Source organism: Momordica charantia (genome assembly GCF_013281855.1).
Source record: "Momordica charantia cultivar OHB3-1 chromosome 8 unlocalized genomic scaffold, Mcharantia_2.0 BLBB01000008.1, whole genome shotgun sequence".
In the NCBI taxonomy this organism is placed as follows: domain Eukaryota; kingdom Viridiplantae; phylum Streptophyta; class Magnoliopsida; order Cucurbitales; family Cucurbitaceae; genus Momordica; species Momordica charantia.
This window is the reverse complement of record NW_028275166.1, coordinates 229,701-252,610: the sequence shown is the minus strand read 5'-3', so window position 1 is coordinate 252,610 and position 22,910 is coordinate 229,701. Positions and strand designations below refer to the sequence as shown.

Genomic DNA, 22,910 nt, shown 5'->3' with positions numbered 1-22,910 from the left:
GGATATTATTATTGATAATGTAAATAGATTGATATTGTGAATTTGTAATGGGATTGGGAAGTGTAGGGTTCAGATAAGCCACGTGGGGAATGGGCATTGGGATTGGGTGGCCAGAAAATAAGACGTTGCCCCACCACACATGATTCATGAAACTTCTGGAATTCTTAACCACATTAAATTTAATTGAATTATAATTTATAATACGTTTAAATCGTTGCCCTGCCTATATTATTTTAATAAATAATGCAATCACAAAAGTTGACGTGTAAAACGCAAGCCTGGCCCCACCCAATTCGATTCTAGATTACGATGATACCCCTCAAATATGTCTGTTCCCTACCGAAACTACCACATCCAAATTTATGAGAGACATCTTCGCCGTTGGACTATGTTAGCATATGAATTGAAATAATAGCTACATTTAGATTTTGTTTATTTATTTCAATCTAAAGGCTAAGAAATCAGAGTAAAAACCATCCAAAAAATATATATTCTTTTGGCGTTGTTTAAAATTTTTGAATCGAAATTACAAACTTATCAACATTATTTACTAAGAAAAAAAATCATTACTACAATATTTTCTTCATATTTTTAGTTCATTATACATACATTAACTAAATATTGTGTGAAGTTATTTGAATCAATATAATAATAGGTTATAGTTTATTTTTTCCTTCTTTGCGATACTATTGATATAAAGACTGATATCTTCTTCAATTCTTTTTTCTTTTTTGGCAAAGAAAAACAATTTTGTAAAAGGAAGGGTATTTGCGGAAGAAAATATCATGAGCGGGGCGTTGTTGGTAAACTTGTAGTCTAAAAGGCCCAGTCGTGAATATTGCTGTAGTTCGGCCCATATGAATCGCTCTGTCCAAATGCTTGGCCAGGATTCTTGGGCCCATGATAATTAAGCTTACCAAGCTTAAAGGTTTGGCGATTAATGTTGTGTCCCAAAATCTGACCATAAATTTTTAGTAAACTAAGTTAATACAACACGTCAAAGTAAGTTTAACAACTTACGAATTTAAATCGGTTAAGGTATTTGTCACCCGAATGAATTCGACTCATCAGCACATCACTTATATCTTTAAAATCGAACTTAAAAAGGATCAAATTTCCCTCGAATCCAATTTTTATCTGATTAAAATTAATTTATTTTCATGTATCTAATCAAACATAAAAATGAGAAACCGAAACTTCTAATTATAGCCACTATTGCTGCAATTATCACTAATTGAATTCAAATGCAATCGATGCCTTTAAAACTTCAATAGTTCAATTTGCCAGCAATCTCCTACTGTCCAAGTCCAAGTTCAAATATACTTTTTGTATTTTTTCGAAAAATAAAAACCCTAAAAAACTATATGATGATTGAATGAAAACCTTATAAAGTTCATTTGACACTGACAAGAAAAGAAAAATAGTATAATAGCCAACCAATTATTATTAGCTAGGTGCACCCACCTGCAAACAAAGTAATCTTTCTGTTCAAGCATTAATATGTATGCATGCATTTAAGACCATTGATTATATGATGTAATTAAGGTTAATCGATTATCCTAAAAAAATTAATTTAAGGTTAATTGATTAATTTGCCTAACCTATTCCCTACGACCATACATTCAATGACTATATCATTATTGTATTAATTCATTTTCATTTAATTAAGCCTCCCCACACCCTCTTTTTGTACAATAACCTATTTATTAAAAAAAATAAAGAAAAATAATATCTAGAGATGGAAAGATTGAAGTAGAATGAGTAGTTGAAATTTAATTATGATATGTGCTTTGATATCTTCCTATTGAATATTACATGGCATGCATTTCTCTCTATAATGTTAACTTTAGGATCAAGATAGATGGCAAATTGAGTCTGCACCAAGCATTCTATTCATCATTTGCAACTTCAATATAATATTAATATTAATTATTTAAGGACAAAAATTAATTTTTGTGCCAAGGCCATTTATTTTCTTCTTACCACATTTCATATATCTAACGTACTGTTTTTACATTTTAAGACTTTTATGTAATATCGATTATATATTTATTTTAGAAGTTCTTTTGTTAAAAAAATTTAGCCCATTTTAAAAACAAAACATAGGTTTTTAAAACTTTTTTCATCTTGAACATTATTTATTTAACCTGATTCTTTTAATTCTGTAACATATATATTATTTTTATTTTAAGAAAATAAATAAAACATAAATTATCATTATGGATATGTTTGAAATTTCAAAATTATATAAAAAGGTAAACAATAGTTTATAGCTCAACGATAATTGTTGGTTGTAAGTTCAATTCCCCGTCCATAATGATAATTTATAATAATAATCGTTTATTTTTTGTTATGATAAACAATTAGCTATCTTAAAATATTACTGCATTTTTTAGTTGCAGTAAGGCAAGGGAGGCTAATTTGGCTTATATGCATAACTAAAAAGAAGTTAGTTTGTATTTGAATATTTAGAAAAGTAGCTCAGAGAATTGAGAATTATAATTATAACGCACTAATATCGCTATTTCTTTGCTCAGAATTTACAAATATAGTCCTACTGAGGTGATATAATATTGATATATCACCGGTTACAGAATTTTGTCTTAAGAAGACCAAAAAAAAAAGAAACAAAAATACAAGAATGGCGCCAAACACCCCTTTATCAGCTATTGACCCAGAAATTAAAAAATAATAATAATAAAATTGAATAATAATTTAGAGAAAGAGTGTATTTACCGGGGCGGTTGATTGAGTTTGAGCCTGAGGGTTCACTTCAGGGACACCTGTCGTTTCGACCAGGTCCGCCGTAGTAGAAGTAGTTACCCCAAATGGTGTTGACCCCGCCTTGAATGTCGTAGCAGTTTGGATGATCCGCCAGTACCACCAGGTTTGACAACGGAACCAAGCTGTTGTCCCAATCCACCACTTCCAGATTCCGGAAATACGAAGCCTTTCTGAATCCCTCGCCGGCGAAATGCCCGCTCCCCATCTCCGTCCTCGTGTGGAACCCCGACGGGCTCGAATTCACCACCTCTCCCCCGAACTGCACCATCGTCGCGTGGTCCTGTAGGTGGGTGAACAAGAACGACGGCCAGTACCCCACCAGAACTCCCCCTCCGAATTCCAGCCACCAATTTCCATGCTTCGGGTCCTTCCACACCAACAGGCTGATGTCAAATTGCCCGCCGTCCAACGATGAGGTTGGAGAAATCGCAGCCCCAATTGCAATTTTGTTATTTGTCTGAACAAACCCCGAGCACAGCAAATTGTAGCATCCGGTTGCTTGGTATGCATCCGACTGTCATCATAATTTTGATTTTAGAATATAAGAAAATTATGAAGAAAGAAAGGTTTTTGATGGGTCACTTTACTTACAGTCCAGTAAGTGAAGAATCTTGGGTAATTGTCTCCGTACAGCTCTGGGCTAACCTACAGATTGGAAATATTAAAAAAAAAAAAAAAGCATTCGCATCAATTCTTTACATGGAAAAGCATAATGTGGCCTCTGTTGAAATTCACTTTAGTCAAGTGCTCTGTCGGGCTTAATCTTTAGCGCATTTTTCCTTTTAATCTTATGGACAACAAAAAAAAAGAAAAGAGTTGAGACAGAGACATGCCTGCCAACCAGCTTCAATGGTGTTGAGATCGTCGCCGAAAGAGCCGGAGATGACCCACATTTGCGACAAACTGAATTCATACTGATCGGCGACGCGAGGTGCCCACACGTTAATACTTGCCTTTGCTCCGAAGTAGTGATCGCCGGTCACATACCCCACTGCGTGCTGGAAAACAACCCAAAAGTTTCAAAAAGGAAAAACACATCAGAGAGAGAGAGGAAGAATGAATGAATTCCATCTTCAAGCTGAAGCAATTGACAGGGGTCGATTCTCTTTGCCTGGGAATCGTACCTCATGCCCGTCGCTCGTTGTTTCTCTCCTAACCCATCTTCTTACTTTCCTTCCAAACATCTGAAAAGAGGTAGCTCTTAGCATTTCTTCTTCGGTTGTTCTTCTTATGGGGACTGTTCCTTCTGGACAAGTTTCCCCATCCATGCTCCATAATTGGAAGCTTTCTGTCACCGTCCTAGGCTGCTTATGTCCTCGAGGTCTCTCCGGCGGATCCTGCAAAATCACGATGGAACTCGGATTCAAAATTCTAGCTTCAATTTGGCTCCAACGGAAGTAAATTTTGCGAATGAGATTTGGTTACCAACGGTTTTTGTCCTTTCAAATTAGGATGGTCAAATGCTGGTTGCTGATGAGATAAAACACAATCTATGAGGTCCCCGTCAGCACTCTGCATTCACATAAATAAAAATCCGTCCTATTTGTTAATGTTGAAAACAGAAACAGAGTATATACCTGCTGCAAGTTTTAAAGTGGAAGTGATTAGTACCTGAATTGTGCGGACAGCAGGCTTGTTGATCTCCTCCAAGCGAGCTCTTATCATCTTCAACTTGTTTAATTCCTCTTCGGGATGGAAGGTTTGGTTAGTGGCAGACGAGTGCACCGGGCTAATTGTGGAGCCTGCAAGAAGAAAGAGAATGGCAATGGTTCGGGAGATGTCCAACACGCCGGAGGCCATGCTTAGGCGCTGTCCGAGTCTTGTTTGATCAAAGAAATGCAGCGCCCAGCCCAGCATGTGAATTGTGAATTGTGAACTGTCAAGGCAACGAAATTTGGAGCATTGTTGTGAGAAAGCAAAAGGATAATCCTTTTAGCATATTGGGAGATGGAAGTGAAATCGGAATTTAAGAAAAAAGTAATCCTTTGTGTTGTTGTGATGGGTTGAGGAGCTTCAAAGTGGTTGATCCTGTGATCTGACAAGTGGAGGCGTGAGGGTGATTAGAAAAAAGGGTACAAATTTCTTATAGGTGTTGTGTATGTGTGGGGTTGGAGTTATAAGTAGTTGGGTAGTGATGGAAATCATGCTGGATTCTCCTTTTTCTCTTTAAAGAGAGAGAGAGAGAGAGAGGGGGGAGTGTTCCCAGTCTCCAATACAAGGACTGCAACTTTAGCTTTTGTGTTTGTAAGATTAAAGGGTGGGGGGGAATATGGGAGTGATATGCTTTACTTTGGGGACTCAGGACAGAAGGGAAGGGAAGGGAAGGGAAGGGAAGGGAATTTCCACTGGATTCGATTCCATTGCGGGGGTTTCCAAAGTTGTTTGCTTTTAATGGCCTCTCTTTCACACTTTCCTAGATGTTCTTTCTGTCACCTCCTCCCGTTCCCTCCTTACCTTTTTATTACATTTACAACCCTTCCTTAAACCCCTCTAAAACACTCCTCCCAATTCCCATCTTTTTTCTTTTTTCTTTTTTCTTTAAATACTACTCAACTCATCCATTTCATTTCTTGTGCTCCACTTGAGGAATTTAACTACACTGTCAACTTTTGTTCACAAACTTCTTACTTCAAATAACTAATCAAGAGTTTACTGTGCAGTATAAGCCCAACTTAATTCGTAATTAGTAGCAGAAGATATTACTTACGACACAACTCTTCTACTCTTTATGCTTAATATTTGCTCTTCAAACTTGTTGATTTAAATAAATACTTGGAGGGCGTTGCGTATATACATTTCCTTATTTAGCTATATATTAACTAAAACAAGTTTTTTAAAAAATAAAACTTCAATTTCTGGTTTCTTGGAAAGTACATTTAACACAATATTGTGCCTGTGTCTCGTAAAAGCTAAGGGAGTGATGGCGAATGGAATTAATTAATAATTCAGCATTGTAAAACGAGCATAACTATCTTTAATTTGTGTAGAATTTTTAGATGTCGCAATAATTAGCGTTGAAATGGTATACAGGTTTGTTGTGTTATGTGAATAAGCGCCGCGCACGCAAGCTGGGAAGTGGGAAGTGGGAAGTGGGAAGAAGCTTTCAAAGTTGTGAACAACGCCATCGTTTTCTTTTGACTGCGTATATTCATACGAGTGTAGAGAGTAGGAACTTCAAACTGTGGATGTGTTTCCTAATTGCTGGCATTATTTGGAAGCAACAAAAACGACAGTGTTCGAGCTACAACTTTTTGTCAGATTTGTCCCCGGCCGATGTTTTAGTTTCACCTTTTCCCCTCCCTTCTTTGATCTGATAAATTAAGAAAACACGACCAGGACTGAGACTGGAGGTTTTCTTTTAGCCATTCAAAACCATTGTACATGACCCCAAACTAACACACCCAAAGCTGAACAGACCAACATTGTTCCAACTTGCTTCTCATATTTTGAATTCATTAATCTTTATATTGATTAAGTTAAGTAGTTTTCAATCACTATTTATTCATAATCGAGTAAATAAAAAAGTGTGAAAATGTGGGGATCGGAAGTGCATTGAAAGGAAGGATAGGAAAACTGAAAAGAATGGTAGGCGTGGAAGAGGAACAAGACAATAGACAAGGATGTTGAACAATGATTTTGTCTAAAAGAGGGCGTGGTGCCTTTGTATTTACTATTTGTGTAATTGTAATTGTAATTGTAATTGGCGGACCTCTTCCGGCTTTTGGACTAAACCCAGGGCCAACGTCAAACCACCAAATACTTTCACACAAAAAAAATACCAAAACACACATAAACTTCTTTTACATCTATTTACTTTCTGTTTATTTTACATTCAAACAAGGTAAGGTATGACTTAGCATTATTAAAGATGTAATTCTAAAAAGAATAGATGTTGAAATTAGATATTATATTAGTAATTTTTTTTTTTTTTTTAGAAAGAGAGAGGGGAAAAAGGAAAGTGGAATATATAGGAGTTGAATATTGTGCAGGGTCAGGGAGGGTAGTGGGCATGGCATGGGGGTTGATGAATGATGATGATGTAGGGTGAAATAGAATAACACATAATGTGAATGTGAATGGAATAATGTGGAGAGGGAAGGTATAATTAAAATATATGTAGCCTTACCCAACACATTATCATTATTAATCATATGCTTCATTGCATCTTCACATGTATTTCCATCATATATTCTAACAAACAAAATAATACAAGTGATGAATTAGTTTGCTTTGCATGTATAATTGATAAAAGGAAAGTGTGTGTCTGTGAACACAAAAATGACTGCTCCTCTCCAAAAGCCAATGGGCCAAAATTGCTTACGGTGTAAGTCGGGGGGAGGCCCATGCTACGTGCGACACGTCGTTCTGCTCTCCTACTCCCTACTTCAGTATTTTACCATAGCATAAAAAACCATGATGGGGCCGCCCAAACCACCCGTATTTCATCCTTTCACTTTCATATTTCCAACAACACTCTTATGTATTGCTACGAAATCCACTACTTAATTCCATATTATACCAACTACACACCATTTAATTACCATGATTAACACAATTAACCAGTTCAAACATATCATTTAATGTTGATATGATGTCATAGTTGCTCAAATGAGCATTTGATTTTAGAAAAAATGAGATTAGTACGTCCAAAAAGATATCATCTTGTTGGGAGCATGTTAAGAAATGGCATATGTGCAAGATCATTATAGCTAGTTTCTATATTTGCATACACATGAAGATCGAGAGAGAGGAAAGAAATAGGAAATTTAAAGAGAGGCAGAAGTATATAAAGTAGGCAGCGAGAGGCAGTTTTGTTTGGATGTGCTCTTCCCATCTTCTCTATTGATCATATGAACAAGAACAAAGAGTGAAACATTTGTTGAGAGAAAAGAAAAAGGGTGTAGGCGCAGAAGAAACTAAGGGCCAACCACCCAGACCCACCTATGACCCATGACCCGGTTACCAAGTTGAAAGTTAGCAGCACTAGAGACCAGACAACGACATGTAGGAATTGCAAAATTAGGGAGTGGAGTAGGGTGGGCGAAGAATTTAGCGTAAGTGAATCAAACTGGAGAAATAGAGACAATTGGAGGCCATTTGGCTGAGTATAGCGTTGGTGCGGGTAACGGGAGAAGTAATGCCTTCTTCGTTGATGGCATCGTCGCAGGTGACATAATCGGTGAGAACGGCAGAGAGGTCAACGTTGAGGCTAGACTTGTCGTGGCTCTTGAGGTTTGAAAGGCCGGTCTCCAGGTTGGAGTAGGCGTCATCATAGACCTCGAAGCACACTTCCATGGCCGACGACTTGTCTTTGTTCCTCTGGGCCACACTCTTCGCCCGGCTGGTCTGGAACATCAATTGCCGAACCGCAGCTTCGAAGGCAACCCTCGGGTTATTAAGCCCCTTCACCACGGACCGACACATGGCTGGGTAGTCCGCCTTCCGGCAAATGTCAAATCCCAGATTCAAATTGATACTCAGACCCAGAAGCTCGCGCTCGCGCTCCTGGCTCTGGCCCTGTGCATGCCCGCCGTACCACATACCGGCCATTAGTAGTGCCACAAAAAACAAACAAGCTTGAGAAGCCATTATGATAGATATTTTGCTTTTGGTTTGTATTTCTATTCAATTTAATTGATAGACTAGTTTCAATCGCTTCCCTCCTGCTGCTGCTTCTGCTTCTGCTTTAGGGCCTCTCCCTCTGCGCCTGGAATTGGAATATTCAAAGACACAGGGAGGTCTTCCTACAAAATGAAAAGATGGGTTTTAATTATTATTGGACAAAATATTATTATTATTATTATTATTCTATACTGAACCCAGGAGGCATTGAATCGGGATTGGGGTGTTTTCCTTTTAAAACTGCAGAATCGGATTATTGTGAGGCGTGAGGCGTGAGGCGTCCCCGTCAGTGTAGCAATTGCAATTTCAGTTGCAGGGCACACCATGCGTCGCGCATGATCTATTCTCTCATCCCAACCGCTCCCCTAACTTTTCTCCTCTCTCCCTCTACTATTTCTTTCCCCCTTTTTGCGTATTCTCTGTTTTCCTAAACAAATTAATTATCCGTGTCAAAATCAAACAAATCTTCATTTATTATAATTCTTCTCTTTCTTTTTATCATAATTACCGACGGTGTTGTTTCCCCTCATTAAATTAAATTAGGGATCACTTACAAATATGACAAAACATTTTAGTAAAATAAGTAAAATAGTAACCACATTTAGAACGTCCAATTGTAAAATTACAAATTCACCATTTAGTATATCTGATATACATCTGTAATATATCTTACCACTTATATACATCTCTGATATACCACTGATATAATAATGATATACAATTGATTTACTTATTGTATAACCATGATATCTACTTAACTTCTAACATATCTTATCATTAACATACGTATGATAACCATTGATTTACCACGCTGATACAATACATATATATGTGATATATATTTGATATGTCTCTAATTTACCATTGATATACCACTATATAATTATGGTATCTACTAATATAACTTCTTATATGATTATATGATTTACCACTAATATAATACTGATATATACTTAATATGCTTCTAATTTACCATTTATATACCTCTGATATAACCAATTATATCTACTAATATAACTATGATATATGTTGTTCAAAAAAAAAACTATGATATATGTGTGTTGATATCATACTATTATATCTAACATTTTTTTTTCAGACGAAGACAATGGTGCAATATTTTTTATTTTTTATTTTTGAAATATAAAATGTTTATGTGGACTATGCACGTCCAAAAAGACAAGTTAAAATTTTGATATACTTTATAAATTTAAATAGTTGATATCTCTTATATTTAGTATCTAATTAATATTAATATTGAATAAATAGTAGTGATATAGTAATCAATATTTATTGATAATGTTAGTATATTAATCAACAAATTAAAATGATAAACTATAATTTAAACAACTGATATACCACTAAAAATTAAATATTGGATATACCTTATATTTAATATATCAGTTTCAAATATATTTAGTATATCATAAATTAGAAGTACATCAGATATATATATATTATATGTATCATACGTACATTTGATGTATATCAATGGTATATCTGATAATGTGTATCATAGTACATATGATACTGTATATTAGAGGTACATCGAATGTATATCGAAAGTATATCAAAGTTACATTGGATGTATATTAGATATAGATTTGATGTATATCATATACAAATTTACATTAGATGTATATCATATATAAATTTGATATATGTATATCATATGTAAATTAGATGTATATATGATATAGATATACATTGGATGTATCAGATATAGATATATATCACATATCATAAGGGTAAAATTGGAATAATAAAAATTCCAAAAATAAAAATTCAAATATTTTGCTATATTTGAAATTTTGAAAAGTTGGTGATATTTTTTGAAATACATAAAATATTTTTTTGCTATCTACTGTAATTACCCTTAAATAGATAAAAGATAGATTTTTTTTTTGTTTGTTTGTTAGATATCTAACATAAAATTAGGAGATTTAGCTTTCGATGGATTTTTCTATACATCATTATGAAAATGGAGTTGGAAAAAAACCTACCTAATTCACTCATTAAAAATACGGTTTTGGTATAAACTATTATTAATTCTTTTTATTTGATTCTTCCAAATTGAACCACTCGCTTTTCTTTTGATCTTCAGAAGAAAAATTGACAAATGGGCTTCTTTTTAATTAAAAAAATTCAAACAAGTAGTGTGAGATTAAACTTTTTGATCTTTGAAAAATATTTTCTAATGTATTAACCGGTCATGTTCAAGTTGGTAGCCCTTTATTATTTTCATAAATTTATGTTGTTGTGCCAAAATTCTCTTCCCTATCTTTGCAACTCCTCCAATTTATTAGTGTACAGTGTATTTCATCAATGGATGTTGTGGTGCATTTGCTGAAGGAGGAAGAGGTTGTGGATGAAAGAAATCTGTTGCTTCGATCAATTTCATTCGGCGACAGGCCAATTGCGTAGCACATCAGGTGGCGCCTTCTTTCTCAGAAGAAGAAGGGACTTTTTTTTTATTATTTAATGAAGTCTATTTCTTTCTAAAAAAAAATGGATGTGTTAATGAATGATTAAAGATAAGTTTAATTTAGATTACATAGTGAAAATATACAATAAACAATAATATAATAGAAAAAAGTACCCCTTTGATTCCCAAGTTTTAGTATATATAGGTCACTTTGGGGTTTATATATTTTCAAACCGTGCAGTTTTGATCGTCCCTCAGTTTTCAAAAAAGGTTTAAACCACCTCTCAATTAACAATCTTCGTTAGGTATATCTTATAGAAAAGATGACTCACGTGACATATTCGGATCACATGGATATTCACATGCGGGCAATAGGTGTTAGGCCCACGCGATCATGAGGCATTATTTGGTTATAGTGTAGCATGATTGAATAGCTTAGCAATACTTAAACCTTAAGGCATCCACATGAAAAATGAGATCATGTTGGTCTACTTCGATCATTTACGACGATGCTGCTTAATAAAATATGATATTAAACGTTATTAGCAATGCTTACATTTTAACATGTGTATCGTGTGCATAAAGGAAACGATTTTAACTTCTTGAAGAAGTTTCATATTTTATTAATTAAAAAAACACCCGACGAGTTTACCAAGGTTATGCTAATCCATGTACCCATTGTTTTTACATACGCCATATATGTCTTAAAATATAAGCATCACTAAATGCAATTTTATGACTAGCACCATGATAGGATTTTAGATCATATTTTATAAGTGGCTTCATGTAAGTGATCGCATAGAAGACCAACACAAATTTTATCTTCTACTCGAACGTGTTAGAGTTTATTTATGACTCCATTGTTAAGTTATCCTATCTGGCTATGCAATGGACAACAACACTCAATAATGAGGTGGATTAACAGTGTAATGTTATATTCCATGGAGACACATTGTTACAGATCGAAGATTTAATGCAAGTTAAGGAAGTAATACTAATCTATTTTAATTAGGTTCCACCTATAGTTAGTGGTTGAATATGGTAATTGAGCATGATTGAAGATACAATAATGTAGTTTAAGAAAAATAATGTAATTATCTTAGAATGGGGGAGGCCATCACAATCCGCAAGAAAAGATTCCACCACTTGAAAATGGAAACATATCTTGCGCATTTGCTTCCCTTTTTGATCTGTCCCTCTTTGAACACATCACTTCGTTCACAGTTCTCTTCTTTTTTTGTTTAGCTTTATTATTCTTCTTGACCTTTAATTCAACCACGACTTGAATCACTTAATTCCTGAGCTATGCTCGCTTTGGTCAATTTTAACATCTATTTGTAGAAAAATTTAAAAAAAAAAAAAAAATACAAGCTTTACGCTTGAGAATAAGAATGCATAAATATAGGGACCATTTAATTGCTAATTTATCCTCAAATATATTTATTTTCACCTTGTGATTAAATTATTGGTGAGAATTAGAAACATAAATATATAGATAAAATTGAGACTAGCTTTAAAAATAAAGAATACACATAAATGTGACAGCGACATCAAAGATCTACTTTATCTCAAGAAAAAGAACCATAAAATTTCTACCTTCTTTGTGACATTCCGAGAGCTTGTGTTTATTGCTGATAGTTGAGAATTGAGATCTGACGTTCCGTTTTCGTCCAACGTGGCGTCTTTGACTCGGTCTGAATTTTTTGAACAGATTATCATATAATCAAACGGATCGGACAAATTTTGTGTGTGTGTTTTCTTTTTCTTTTCCCTTTGTTGAGTTTGGATATATTATGTTCGTCAACTCTTGAGGTGTGAAATGGGAGAATTATGAGTAAAATGCCAAATTACAACTTGCAAGTTGCGGCTCATTGCTCCACCGGCTAACTAGACGAGCACATGGCCCCAAATCCAAAGCAATCCTTTTGACTTTTGTATTAAACTTTCAAAGTTGAAACTCAACTACCCACATACGCATAGCATCACTTCTTCTTTGAAATGAAATTTTGAACCCATAGATCTACCTAACAAAATCGGACATGGATATGAACTTAATGGGGTGCGTTAATGGTGGCTTAGCGACAACTGAATCGCTCTGTATTTTCTCCCCTAGTCGCCTGACGCCTAGTCCTTCCTCCTGCAGTAAGAATTGACGTGTGTGTTGTGTTTGATTGTTGCAGATGGGTAGTTGTTCCCACTCCCCACTAAATTAGATTGTTCGAGCTTCGAGAGCCTCCGAATCGGAAGGAAAGACAGAAAAGGAAGGATGAAGACTGGATCGCGACTTGTTTCGGAATATGGGTTCTTGATTTTGATGAGCGCTCTTGTGTTACTGTTAGTGGAGATGCCGACAGAGGCAGACCCCAGATCCCGAACGGTGAAGATACTTTGTTCGACCGTGTTAGAGCATAATACTACGGCTTTTGTGCCCAATTTCGTGGCCACAATGCAGAGAATTAGTGACCAAATGCGAAATGATGGGTTTGGAGTAGCACTTGTGGGGAAAGGGCCGGACGCCAACTATGGGCTCGCTCAGTGCTATGGAGATTTGTCGCTGATGGATTGCGTGTTATGTTACGCGGAGGCCCGTACCGTGCTCCCCCAATGCTTCCCTTACAACGGTGGCCGAATTTTCCTGGATGGCTGCTTCATGAGGGCCGAAAACTACAGCTTTTATGAGGAATTTGAGGGTCCTCAGGACAGGGCTGTGTGCGGAAACAGCTCCACGGGTAACTCCATTTTCGAGCAGTCGGCCAGGCAGGCTGTGGCCCGAGCAGTTGATGTCGCACCCAACAACAGAGGGTACGCCAGAGTTGAAGTGGCTCCGCCTGGAACCACCAATGCATCGGTTTACCTGTTGGCTCAGTGCTGGAGGAATTTGAATAGCAGCTCCTGCGCTTCCTGTTTGCGTAAGGCCTCTGCTTCAATCTTGAAATGCTTGCCTCAATCCGAAGCACGAGCCTTGAACACTGGTTGCTTCATGAGATACTCTAACATTGACTTTCTAAATGCGGAGGCTGAGGCCGAGGCTGCAAGGTCAAGAGGTTTCGTTACAGCAATTGTAGTCTCACTGGTAAGCTCTGTTGCTGTTTTGCTCGTTGGAGTGGGGATCGGAGTCTATATCTGGAAAAACAGATACATAAAGAAGAAACGAAAAGGTAAAAAAAAATACTACTGCTTGAAAATGTTTTACGAGAACTTGAAAATCAGAAGAAAACAGAACTTGTACATTACGTCTTCATTGAAATCTGTAGCTATATGATGCTATGCTAACGTGATTGCCATATATATATATATATATTGAAAGGTTCAAATGATGCAAACAAGATGGTGAAAACGCTAAACAATAGTAGCTTGAACTTCAAATACTCTACCCTTGAAAAGGCAACAGGGTCCTTCGCTGAGGCTAACAAGCTTGGACAGGGAGGATTTGGCACAGTTTATAAGGCAAGTCTTCATTTCTTTGCTTCAAAACAAGCAATTAATATTACTCATCAATTAACAAAGATGAAAGTTTTACCATCTGTTGTTCTTCTATATATATTGATTGATGTAGGGAGTTCTGTCGGACGGAAGAGAGATAGCTGTGAAGAGGCTTTTCTTCAATAACAAACATAGAGCAGCAGACTTCTACAATGAAGTGAACATAATTAGCAGTGTGGAGCACAAAAATTTAGTAAGGTTGCTTGGTTGTAGTTGCTCTGGGCCTGAAAGTCTGCTCGTCTATGAGTTCCTTCCCAACAAGAGTCTCGACCGCTTCATTTTTGGTAAAATGTTGGCATGTTTATTTCAAAACTACAATTCACTCACCGATTTGATCCATTTATATAGACATGTCTTCTGATTAGTCTCGAAAACTATACAGATCGTGAAAAGGGTAAATCACTGAATTGGGAGAAGAGATTTGATATAATCGTGGGAACAGTTGAAGGCCTGGCTTACCTGCATGAAAACTCGAAAACCAAGATCATTCACAGAGACATCAAGGCTAGTAACATCCTGCTAGATTCCAAACTACGAGCTAAAATTGCTGATTTTGGATTGGCTAGATCCTTCGAAGAGGATGAGAGTCACATCAGCACTGCCATTGCCGGGACCTTGTGCGTGATTGTTCGTTTTTGGGTGAGTTAGACAAATGACTGAAAAGTAAGTAACATTAATTGTTGTGTTTGTGAATCCACAGGGGATACATGGCGCCAGAGTACTTGGCTCACGGCCAGCTAACAGACAAGGCGGATGTGTACAGTTTTGGAGTTGTTTTACTGGAGACCATCACAGGGATGCAAAACAGTAGGAGCAAAACCTCGGACTACTTGGAAAGCATAGTGATAATTGTAAGTTGTTGTTGAGTTTGATTTGTTGAATTAAAGTTGAAGAATGGAATTTGACGTGGGGGAAACAAACACAAACACAAACACAAACAGGCATGGAAGCATTTTCAATGTGGAACATTGGAGAGGATATACGATCCGAACCTTGTGGCGGAGGTGGAGGAAGACGGTAGCGTAGTAAAAGTGAAAGAGGAGATAGGGAGAGTGGTGCAGATAGGGCTTCTGTGCACACAGGAGATTGCATCTCTGCGGCCCACCATGCGTAGGGTACTGCAGATGCTGACGAGGAAGGAAGAGCAACTTCCAGCGCCCACCAATCCGCCCTTCATGGACGAGAGGACAATGGAACTCAACGACACCACCGACGGCGACGACCCATCATACCTCAACGTCACGGAAGCTTCTTCCTCAGCTGCCACTCTCACCCACAGTTCATTCCATCCCAGGTAATCCTAATCCTAATCCTCTTCCTCTTTGACAAACTGGAAATGAAAGCGGCTGTACAAGTATAAGATTAGGGTGTGGGTTCACCTCATCAACAATTTTGTAGATATGGTGAAGGAGAAGCTACTCTTCGCACCGCAAACATTGTGCCAACCAGCTCTGTTCTGTACAATAATATAAAGTGCTTATTACAATAAACCAAAACGTGTTGTGTTTGCTAACTCTCTCCTACAGCCTACAAATTACGATACTAATACTACTCTCCGTCTCCCTTTCACAACGGCTAGTATGGAAATTCGTCAAAATTTTCCCAAATCTTAGAATAAATATTCTTATTTATGTCTCTTTTCCTTGTGGAAAAAAACTACCTACCTCTTTTATAAATACAACATACACCTGCTCTGCAAATATAAGCTTACAAAAATGTAATTTTTTTTCTCGCACTCGTATAATCAGCTTAAGGTCATGGGTGATGGAAATCCCGAGTCGTCCAATGTTGAAAAAAAGGAAGAAAGTAATGGCCTTGTCAATTGCGTTAGGTTTTCGTTTCTCCGGTTCTCTTTTTCTAGAACATCCAGAGAATTTTGGTTTCAACTTTTTGCCCGTTTTGACTGCCAAGTGTCCCACACAATGGGGAAACAATATCAATATCATCACAAATTTTTTTTTTCTCTCCTTTTTTGAAATATATACACATCACAAATTAATATTTTATTTCTTAAAATGATTCATGTCTTCATCAAATGATTTTGATTAGTTGTTCTCTGATTATATACAACATCTCATATATAAATTCGGTCATTATTCATATAAAAAAGTATGATCAATAAAAATAGTTTTTAAAGTCGAGAGTGGTATCCTTTGTTTCTGGGCTGTTGTAGCCCCTTCCCCCTTCCAAAAAAAAAAAAAAAGGAGAGAGAGTAGAAGTTAGAGTTCGAACATTTATTTATTTTTCGACCGAATTTCACGCAATGACTATTTTGAATCATGTTGGTGACAATGTAATGTCGTGAAAGATGAAAATTTTCATAGTAAGGAGCGAGAGAAAGGCAGGATGAGTTGTGTTTTATTTATTTTTGGTTACCATTTAATAACAAAAGAATTGCTTGCAAGAAAAGAAACAGAGGGAGCCGCCTTCGTTGAATTTTCAACCGCTGACTGAAGCTGAGGAGGGCAGAGGCAGAGAGGGCTTTGTTTCTTACGGTCAGCGACTATGTCATTTCTAAAACGCAAACAAATGTTATGCAATGCGACAGTCGCTTTCTCCTTCGCCTTCTTCACCTTCTCCTCTTTCCCCGACTTTGACTTGTTGTCAATTAGTATCATCCACTCCCATTACATCTGTCCCCAATTTCAACACAGATCTTTTAACTCCTATGTTTCGTATTGGTATTTGGTAGCTCCTTTTGCAGAAACTGTCATCCAATCGACGCCTTCCCCTTGGCCTTTGATTCTCTTCTTCGGCTGCCTCCTTTTTCAGTCAGAATCAGCCAGAGAAGAGAGAGAGCTCCAGCACCGCAACCCCAGATTCAATGGGGATCCACCTTGTTTATGCTTCCAAATATGTTCTATTCTCAGCTCTCGCTATTCTTCTCATGCTCGCAACTTCGACTATGGGAAAGCCAAGAGATCAAACTGTCAGAGTGATTTGCGGGAAGGAACTCGAGCACAATACCACAGCCTACGTCCCAAATTTTTTTGGGTCCATGGAAAAAGTACGACAGCAAATCGGAACTTCGGGATTTGGGACGGCTGGTACGGGAACAGGACCTGATGCCAGCTATGGGCTCGCCCAATGCCATGAAGATCTCTCGTCCCACGAATGTGTGCTGTGTCATTCTCAAGCACGCACAGTGCTTCCTCAATGCTTCCCTTTCAACGGCGGCCGAGCATTCATCGATGGCTGCTTCCTGAGGTTTGAAAACTATACCTTTTTTGACGAGTATAAAGGCCCCGAAGATGCTGCAGTTTGCGGGAACTTGACCCAAAAGGACCCCAGGTATGACCAAGCGGCCAGGGAGGCGGTGATGCAAGTGGTCAGCACTGCACCGGGCAAACGAGGCTTTGCAAAAGCTCGAGTGGCTGTGGCTGTGGCCGGGATGGCAAACGAGTCCATGTCCACGGCTTATGCGCTGGGTCAGTGCTGGAGAAGTTTAAACAGCAGCTCTTGCACCGTATGCTTGCAAAATGCTTCTGCTTCAATGTTACGATGTTTACCTCGCTCGGAAGGGCGAGCATTAAACACAGGCTGCTTCATGAGATACTCGAACACAGACTTCCTCAATAAGGACATCAAAAATAGTTCCAGGGGTAAAGCAGTTCCTAAATTCAAGTATCCCCACCCACCAACTTTTCAACCCCCCAACGTCTGACTCTGATTGCACCCATGATTTCTCTGCAGGTGGAACTCGAACCTTATTGATTGTTTCAATCTTGAGTTCTGTTGTCGTTTTGATAATCGGAGTGGCGATTGGTGCTTTTATCTGGAAGCATAGATACGTACAAAAGAAAAGAAAAGGTAAAATATAAAGTCTGCTAAGTTTCCTGGTGGTGAACTCTTTGGGAAGATTAATTGACATCCTTTTCTTTAATCCATATGATTTACACTTTAGGAGGTTCAACTGATGTGAAGAAGTTGGCAAAAACTCTTCAAGATAGTAACTTGAACTTCAAGTACTCAACCCTTGAAAAAGCTACCAACAATTTCAGCCTTGATAACAAGATTGGACAAGGGGGGTTTGGCACTGTTTATAAGGTACTTCTTCTGCCTCTCCATCTACGCAGGACCAACACCATCTCCAGTTATGACTAAAAACTCATCATTTGATTCATTCTGATGCATCACAGGGAGCTCTACCTGACGGAAGAGAGATTGCTGTCAAGAGATTCTTCTTCAATAACAGGCATCGAGCAGCAGATTTCTACAATGAAGTAAACATGATCAGCAGTGTCGAACATAAAAATCTGGTGAGGTTGCTAGGATGCAGTTGTTCTGGACCTGAAAGCCTACTTGTTTACGAATTCCTACCTAACAAGAGTCTCGATCGCTTCATCTTCGGTAAATACTGCAGCTCTTACTGAAATACATTGATTTCGGCAATTCATAAATCTCCCCTTAACTTGATCAAAAATTTACACAGATACCAGTAACAGTAAAGCTCTTGATTGGGATAAGAGATATAACATCATCATCGGAACAGTTGAAGGTTTAATATATCTACATGAAAATCCAAAGATCAAGATCATACACAGAGATATAAAGGCCAGTAATATCTTGCTCGATCTAAAGCTCCAAGCAAAAATAGCAGATTTTGGACTAGCAAGGTCTTTCCAAGAAAACAAGAGTCATATTAGCACCGCCATTGCAGGAACCCTGTACGTTTTCTATACAGAGTATCAATTTTATGAACAGGATTCCTTCCAGTTAAATTGAATATATCTTTCAAATAGCTGAAATCTGAAGGAAGATTTGCAGTGCCATTAACATTCCCATTCTCTTCCTTTCGTACCTACAGAGGATATATGGCTCCAGAGTATCTAGCTTATGGTCAATTAACCGAAAAGGCTGATGTCTATAGTTTCGGCGTGCTTTTGTTAGAAATTGTTGCTGGGGTTCAATATAATGGCATTCAAGTCTCAGGAAACCTTGAAAGTCTGGTCACTGCTGTAAGTTCTATGAAACCTTCTCATATTTTTCCTTGAATGCCAAATCCTACAAACAACAGTATGACATCTCCCTTCCTTGTGTTTCTACATGGTAAAATAGATGTGGAGACATTTCCAAGCAGGCACGGTTGAGAGGCTATTTGACCCAAATCTCAATCTTCAGAATCACTACAACAAGAAAGTAAAGGACGAGGTAATGAGAGTGGTGCACGTAGGGCTCTTATGCATCCAGGAGATTTCATCTCTACGACCAACAATGTCGAAAGTACTACGAATGCTGACCATGGAGGAGGAAGAGCACCTTCCTCCACCCACCAAACCACCCTTCATGGATGAGATGACCATGGAACTTGATGACTCATGCAAGGACTCACGATATTATTCTAATACACAGGGCTCTTATTCAACTGCCACAGTCAGCCATAGTTCTTTTCAACCCAGATGACCACCATTAACTAAGGAACCCTTCCACCTTTCTAACCTACACACCCCCAAGAACGGGAAGTGGGTTGCATTCCTCGCATAAATGGTTAGTCTCTTGAGCCACGAAGACAATGGATACACATACACTTACCAGAGGCCAGAGGGTATGCGACCACGATGCTTTTCAAACAAACCAGAATTTGTAGATATGGTGAAGAGGAGTTGAACTTTACACGTGGTTTGATTTTGGGTTAGCTTCTCAAACTCTATTATGTATACATCCACTTAGTTAAGCTTCAATTCAATGTTTATTACCAGAGTTAGGCAGAGTGGTAAAAGATACTCTGAATTCAACCGAGAGTTTATAATTCAAAATCCTCATTAGCCTTTCAATCTGGGATATGTTGAGTTAAAATGTCTTCAGTGCCAAAGTAACAAACGTACTAGAATTTGAATGATTTTGTTACGGAACTTATTACATTCCTCATGTATGTATGCATATACTGACGACTCAATAACATTAGGAAGGGGCCAGAAGGACCTCATACACTGTTTAAATATGGGATATCTACAGAAATTTTATGCTCTCTGTTGCTTAAACTTACAAGTAACAGCCCAGTGTCACAGAAGAACTTAATGCATCAAAGCGTGAAGCCAAATACCATGTTCTTACAAGTAGTCTAGTCCTAAAGTTTTGAACTAAGACAAAATATGAATGCCATTTAACGAGATGCCACCAAATTTCCCATGAGACCTCCACTAATTTCATAATGTATGGATGTAGAAAACCCTACTTCTAAAGCAAGTTCTTCCAATTCCTTTCCTGTATAAAAACAAATTTAGTCACTGGGTGATACTAAAGGATGATTCCAAATCCATAATTATAGACTAAAAAATAAATGCAAGAGGCTTTTGTTTACAGAATAACTAATAGCAGCAGCAGCCCTGTCAAGAGAGATAGAGTACCTGTAAAAAATTCTTTGATGGATTTGGACAGATATTTATAATCCTCTGCAAGGCCATAACCAGATGCCACTGGGACAACAATGTTGTTTATCATCCATTCCTTGCATAGAGGAAGTCCAGAAGAATGGACATACAAACAGAAGTAGAAACTCACTAAATTTGAAATGTGTGCCACACAAGAGAAAACTTTTGCCTTCAGACAAATCTTTACATAAAAGTACCTGAATAGCAGCAGCAGTTGGTTGTGTTGTCTTGTTAAAGTCGAGAATTGATACCTTACTACCTGGAAAGACCACTTTTTTCATCAAGAATACGTATGCAAATTTTGTAACTGAATTTTACCATGTCATCAATCAAGAAAGAGTAAAGAGACAGATCATTCTTGGGAGTCAGCGGTTCAGCCTTAAGTGCTTATATTCATTGTCCCTTCCAGCGCTAATTAACGTAGAGAAAATCAGAGGACTGAACGTATAGACTTTAAAGCACATCAGCTAATCAAGCAAGCTCCACCTCCCCCCCCCCCCCCCCCCCCCCCCCCCCCCCAAAAAAAAAAAAAAACAGAGAGAGAGAAAGAAAGAAAGAAAGAAAAAGGACCGTGTTTCTCCTGTGAAATGGCACAATTCTCGTTTCTCAAAATAGAGAAAAAACAAAAAAAACAAAACAAAACAAAAGACCTTCTTTAAGTACTCTAAGCATTTCCTCCAGAGCTTTCCGTTTATCCACCACATTCCGTAGACCATAGCCCATTGTAATGGCATCAAAGTAACCGTCAGAAAATGGCAAATTTAGGGCATCACCTTCCACCCACCTTCATTTTGGCAGCAGCAGTATTAGGACGATGATTCAACAAGCAATTACAAATAGCAGAAATCGTAATTCTTACTACAGAAATACTATATCGTCATAGTTTGATATGTATGAGATAAATATGGAGTGGAATACTAAAGAATTTCCCAAATTGAACAGGCTAACATATTTGCTGTTCAAGTTTACCAATGCTCACTCAATGTTCTTATAGCAGGCTTTGGAGAGCGAACGTTGACGAGAGGATGCAATAATCAGCTGCTCCCTTGAGAAATCAAGACCTGTCACCTGTGCCAAAGAATTGAATGATGAGATACAATTATCTTCAGTATTGGTACAAAAACAAACCGGTGGGGGTACCTTGCCATCGGATCCAAGTCTCTCAGATAAGAGGAACGCCAAATCGCCGCTTCCACAGCATATATCCAGCACACGATCTCCAGGTTTAGCACTGTTCGCAATGTGGGAAAGTTAAAAAATAAATAAGATAAGGCAATCCGGGAACAGAAAAGAAGGATACGTTACATACCCGCTCCAGGACACGGCCATTCGTTTCCAAATGCGATGCTGACCCAAACTGAGTAAGTCGTTCAACTAAATTGGAAGCAGAAAGAAAGGTAAGAAGTTGGAGAAGGGAAAGGGAAATAGGGAAGTATTAAGGGAGGAAGAGAGAGATGAAATTAAGCGGACGTTATCATAAACAGGCGCAATACGGTTGAACAATGCCTGGCGATCGGCGGCGCATCGAATCGGACGGTGAGTTTGAAGAGTTGGAGTGGTAGAAGAAGGCAGACGGAGTTGGAGTTGGAGGGAGGAAGCCATGCATATGCAGATGAGATGACCCTAAGCGCAACGCAACCTACTTTTCCACTGGACTCGGTTTCACACTTGCCTCATCTCATCCTACTTTTCCACTTTACATTTACTTTTCATTTGCCTTCCTTCCAAATAATAAAAAAGAAAATGACCAAATAAATCACTGCTTTAATTACCTTGCCCATCTTTAAAAAAATACCTCAAACAAACTAATTATAAAAATGTCTTATACACTGAATTATTCTTTAATTAGCAACTATAATTCAACCCTCCTCATGTTTGAATCCATCTCCTATGTTAACGTTATTGTGTGTGATGTAATATCAAGATGATAATAATAATCAAGGTAAAGTGTTTAGGTAAATTTTATTGCATTTATTTATTTATTGACTTATTTTAATATTCGAAAAGTAATACATTAAAGACACATCTTCGTAAATAAGTTTTTGACAAACAGAGTTTTTCTTTCTTTTTCTTTTTTTTTTTCTTTTTTTCCTGTCAGACCTCAGCAAGAAAGTATCGTTGAATGTTTGTATTTAGCGTTTTGATTTGGATGAAGAAAACGGAGATGTTTCCAGGAGATAGGCGTAGGCTTGCCAATGTTATGGTGACGGAAAAGTAGGATAAAA

At 37.6% G+C, this 22,910-nt stretch overlaps 5 protein-coding genes across 8 annotated transcripts; 2 read left to right on the top strand and 3 right to left on the bottom strand.

Annotated features, from left to right (window-relative positions):
- Positions 1 to 2,496: 2,496 nt before the first annotated feature.
- LOC111004647 (protein neprosin) lies at positions 2,497 to 5,019 on the bottom strand. The gene is made up of 6 exons (XM_022275741.2): positions 4,396 to 5,019; positions 4,210 to 4,296; positions 3,909 to 4,121; positions 3,618 to 3,782; positions 3,376 to 3,429; positions 2,497 to 3,298 (listed from the first exon to the last, which is right to left on the bottom strand). The coding sequence occupies exons 1-6, from the start codon at positions 4,639 to 4,641 to the stop codon at positions 2,774 to 2,776; spliced, it is 1,290 nt and encodes a 429-aa protein (XP_022131433.1). The 5' UTR covers positions 4,642 to 5,019; the 3' UTR covers positions 2,497 to 2,773.
- Positions 5,020 to 7,542: 2,523 nt separating this feature from the next.
- Positions 7,543 to 8,643, bottom strand: LOC111004955 (uncharacterized). The gene has a single exon (XM_022276279.2). The coding sequence runs from the start codon at positions 8,371 to 8,373 to the stop codon at positions 7,834 to 7,836; it is 540 nt and encodes a 179-aa protein (XP_022131971.1). The 5' UTR covers positions 8,374 to 8,643; the 3' UTR covers positions 7,543 to 7,833.
- A 4,454-nt stretch (positions 8,644 to 13,097) lies between these two features.
- LOC111005165 (cysteine-rich receptor-like protein kinase 2) lies at positions 13,098 to 15,827 on the top strand. The gene is made up of 6 exons (XM_022276578.2): positions 13,098 to 13,989; positions 14,139 to 14,278; positions 14,388 to 14,598; positions 14,697 to 14,931; positions 15,015 to 15,165; positions 15,256 to 15,827. Exons 1-6 carry the CDS (start codon positions 13,098 to 13,100, stop codon positions 15,610 to 15,612), a joined length of 1,986 nt encoding a protein of 661 aa, XP_022132270.1. The 3' UTR covers positions 15,613 to 15,827.
- Positions 15,828 to 16,646: 819 nt separating this feature from the next.
- Positions 16,647 to 22,591, bottom strand: MENG (S-adenosyl-L-methionine-dependent methyltransferases superfamily protein). Of its 4 annotated transcripts, XM_088127093.1 has the most exons (9): positions 22,156 to 22,591; positions 21,995 to 22,059; positions 21,826 to 21,916; positions 21,665 to 21,753; positions 21,336 to 21,469; positions 20,883 to 20,944; positions 20,662 to 20,730; positions 18,635 to 18,683; positions 16,647 to 18,527 (listed from the first exon to the last, which is right to left on the bottom strand). In XM_088127093.1, exons 1-8 carry the CDS (start codon positions 22,285 to 22,287, stop codon positions 18,681 to 18,683), a joined length of 645 nt encoding a protein of 214 aa, XP_087983219.1. In that variant the 5' UTR covers positions 22,288 to 22,591; the 3' UTR covers positions 16,647 to 18,527; positions 18,635 to 18,680. The 4 variants fall into 4 exon arrangements, with proteins under 4 accessions (XP_087983219.1, XP_087983217.1, XP_087983218.1 ...); XM_088127091.1 differs by lacking the exon at positions 16,647 to 18,527 and having other exon boundaries at positions 18,623 to 18,683; positions 20,662 to 20,761; positions 22,156 to 22,588; XM_088127092.1 differs by lacking the exons at positions 16,647 to 18,527; positions 18,635 to 18,683 and adding an exon at positions 20,128 to 20,518 and having other exon boundaries at positions 22,156 to 22,587.
- Positions 17,139 to 20,088, top strand: LOC111004743 (cysteine-rich receptor-like protein kinase 2). Its single transcript, XM_022275919.2, has 7 exons — positions 17,139 to 17,916; positions 18,008 to 18,124; positions 18,219 to 18,361; positions 18,454 to 18,664; positions 18,747 to 18,981; positions 19,122 to 19,272; positions 19,373 to 20,088. The coding sequence occupies exons 1-7, from the start codon at positions 17,139 to 17,141 to the stop codon at positions 19,715 to 19,717; spliced, it is 1,980 nt and encodes a 659-aa protein (XP_022131611.1). The 3' UTR covers positions 19,718 to 20,088.
- Positions 22,592 to 22,910: the final 319 nt, after the last annotated feature.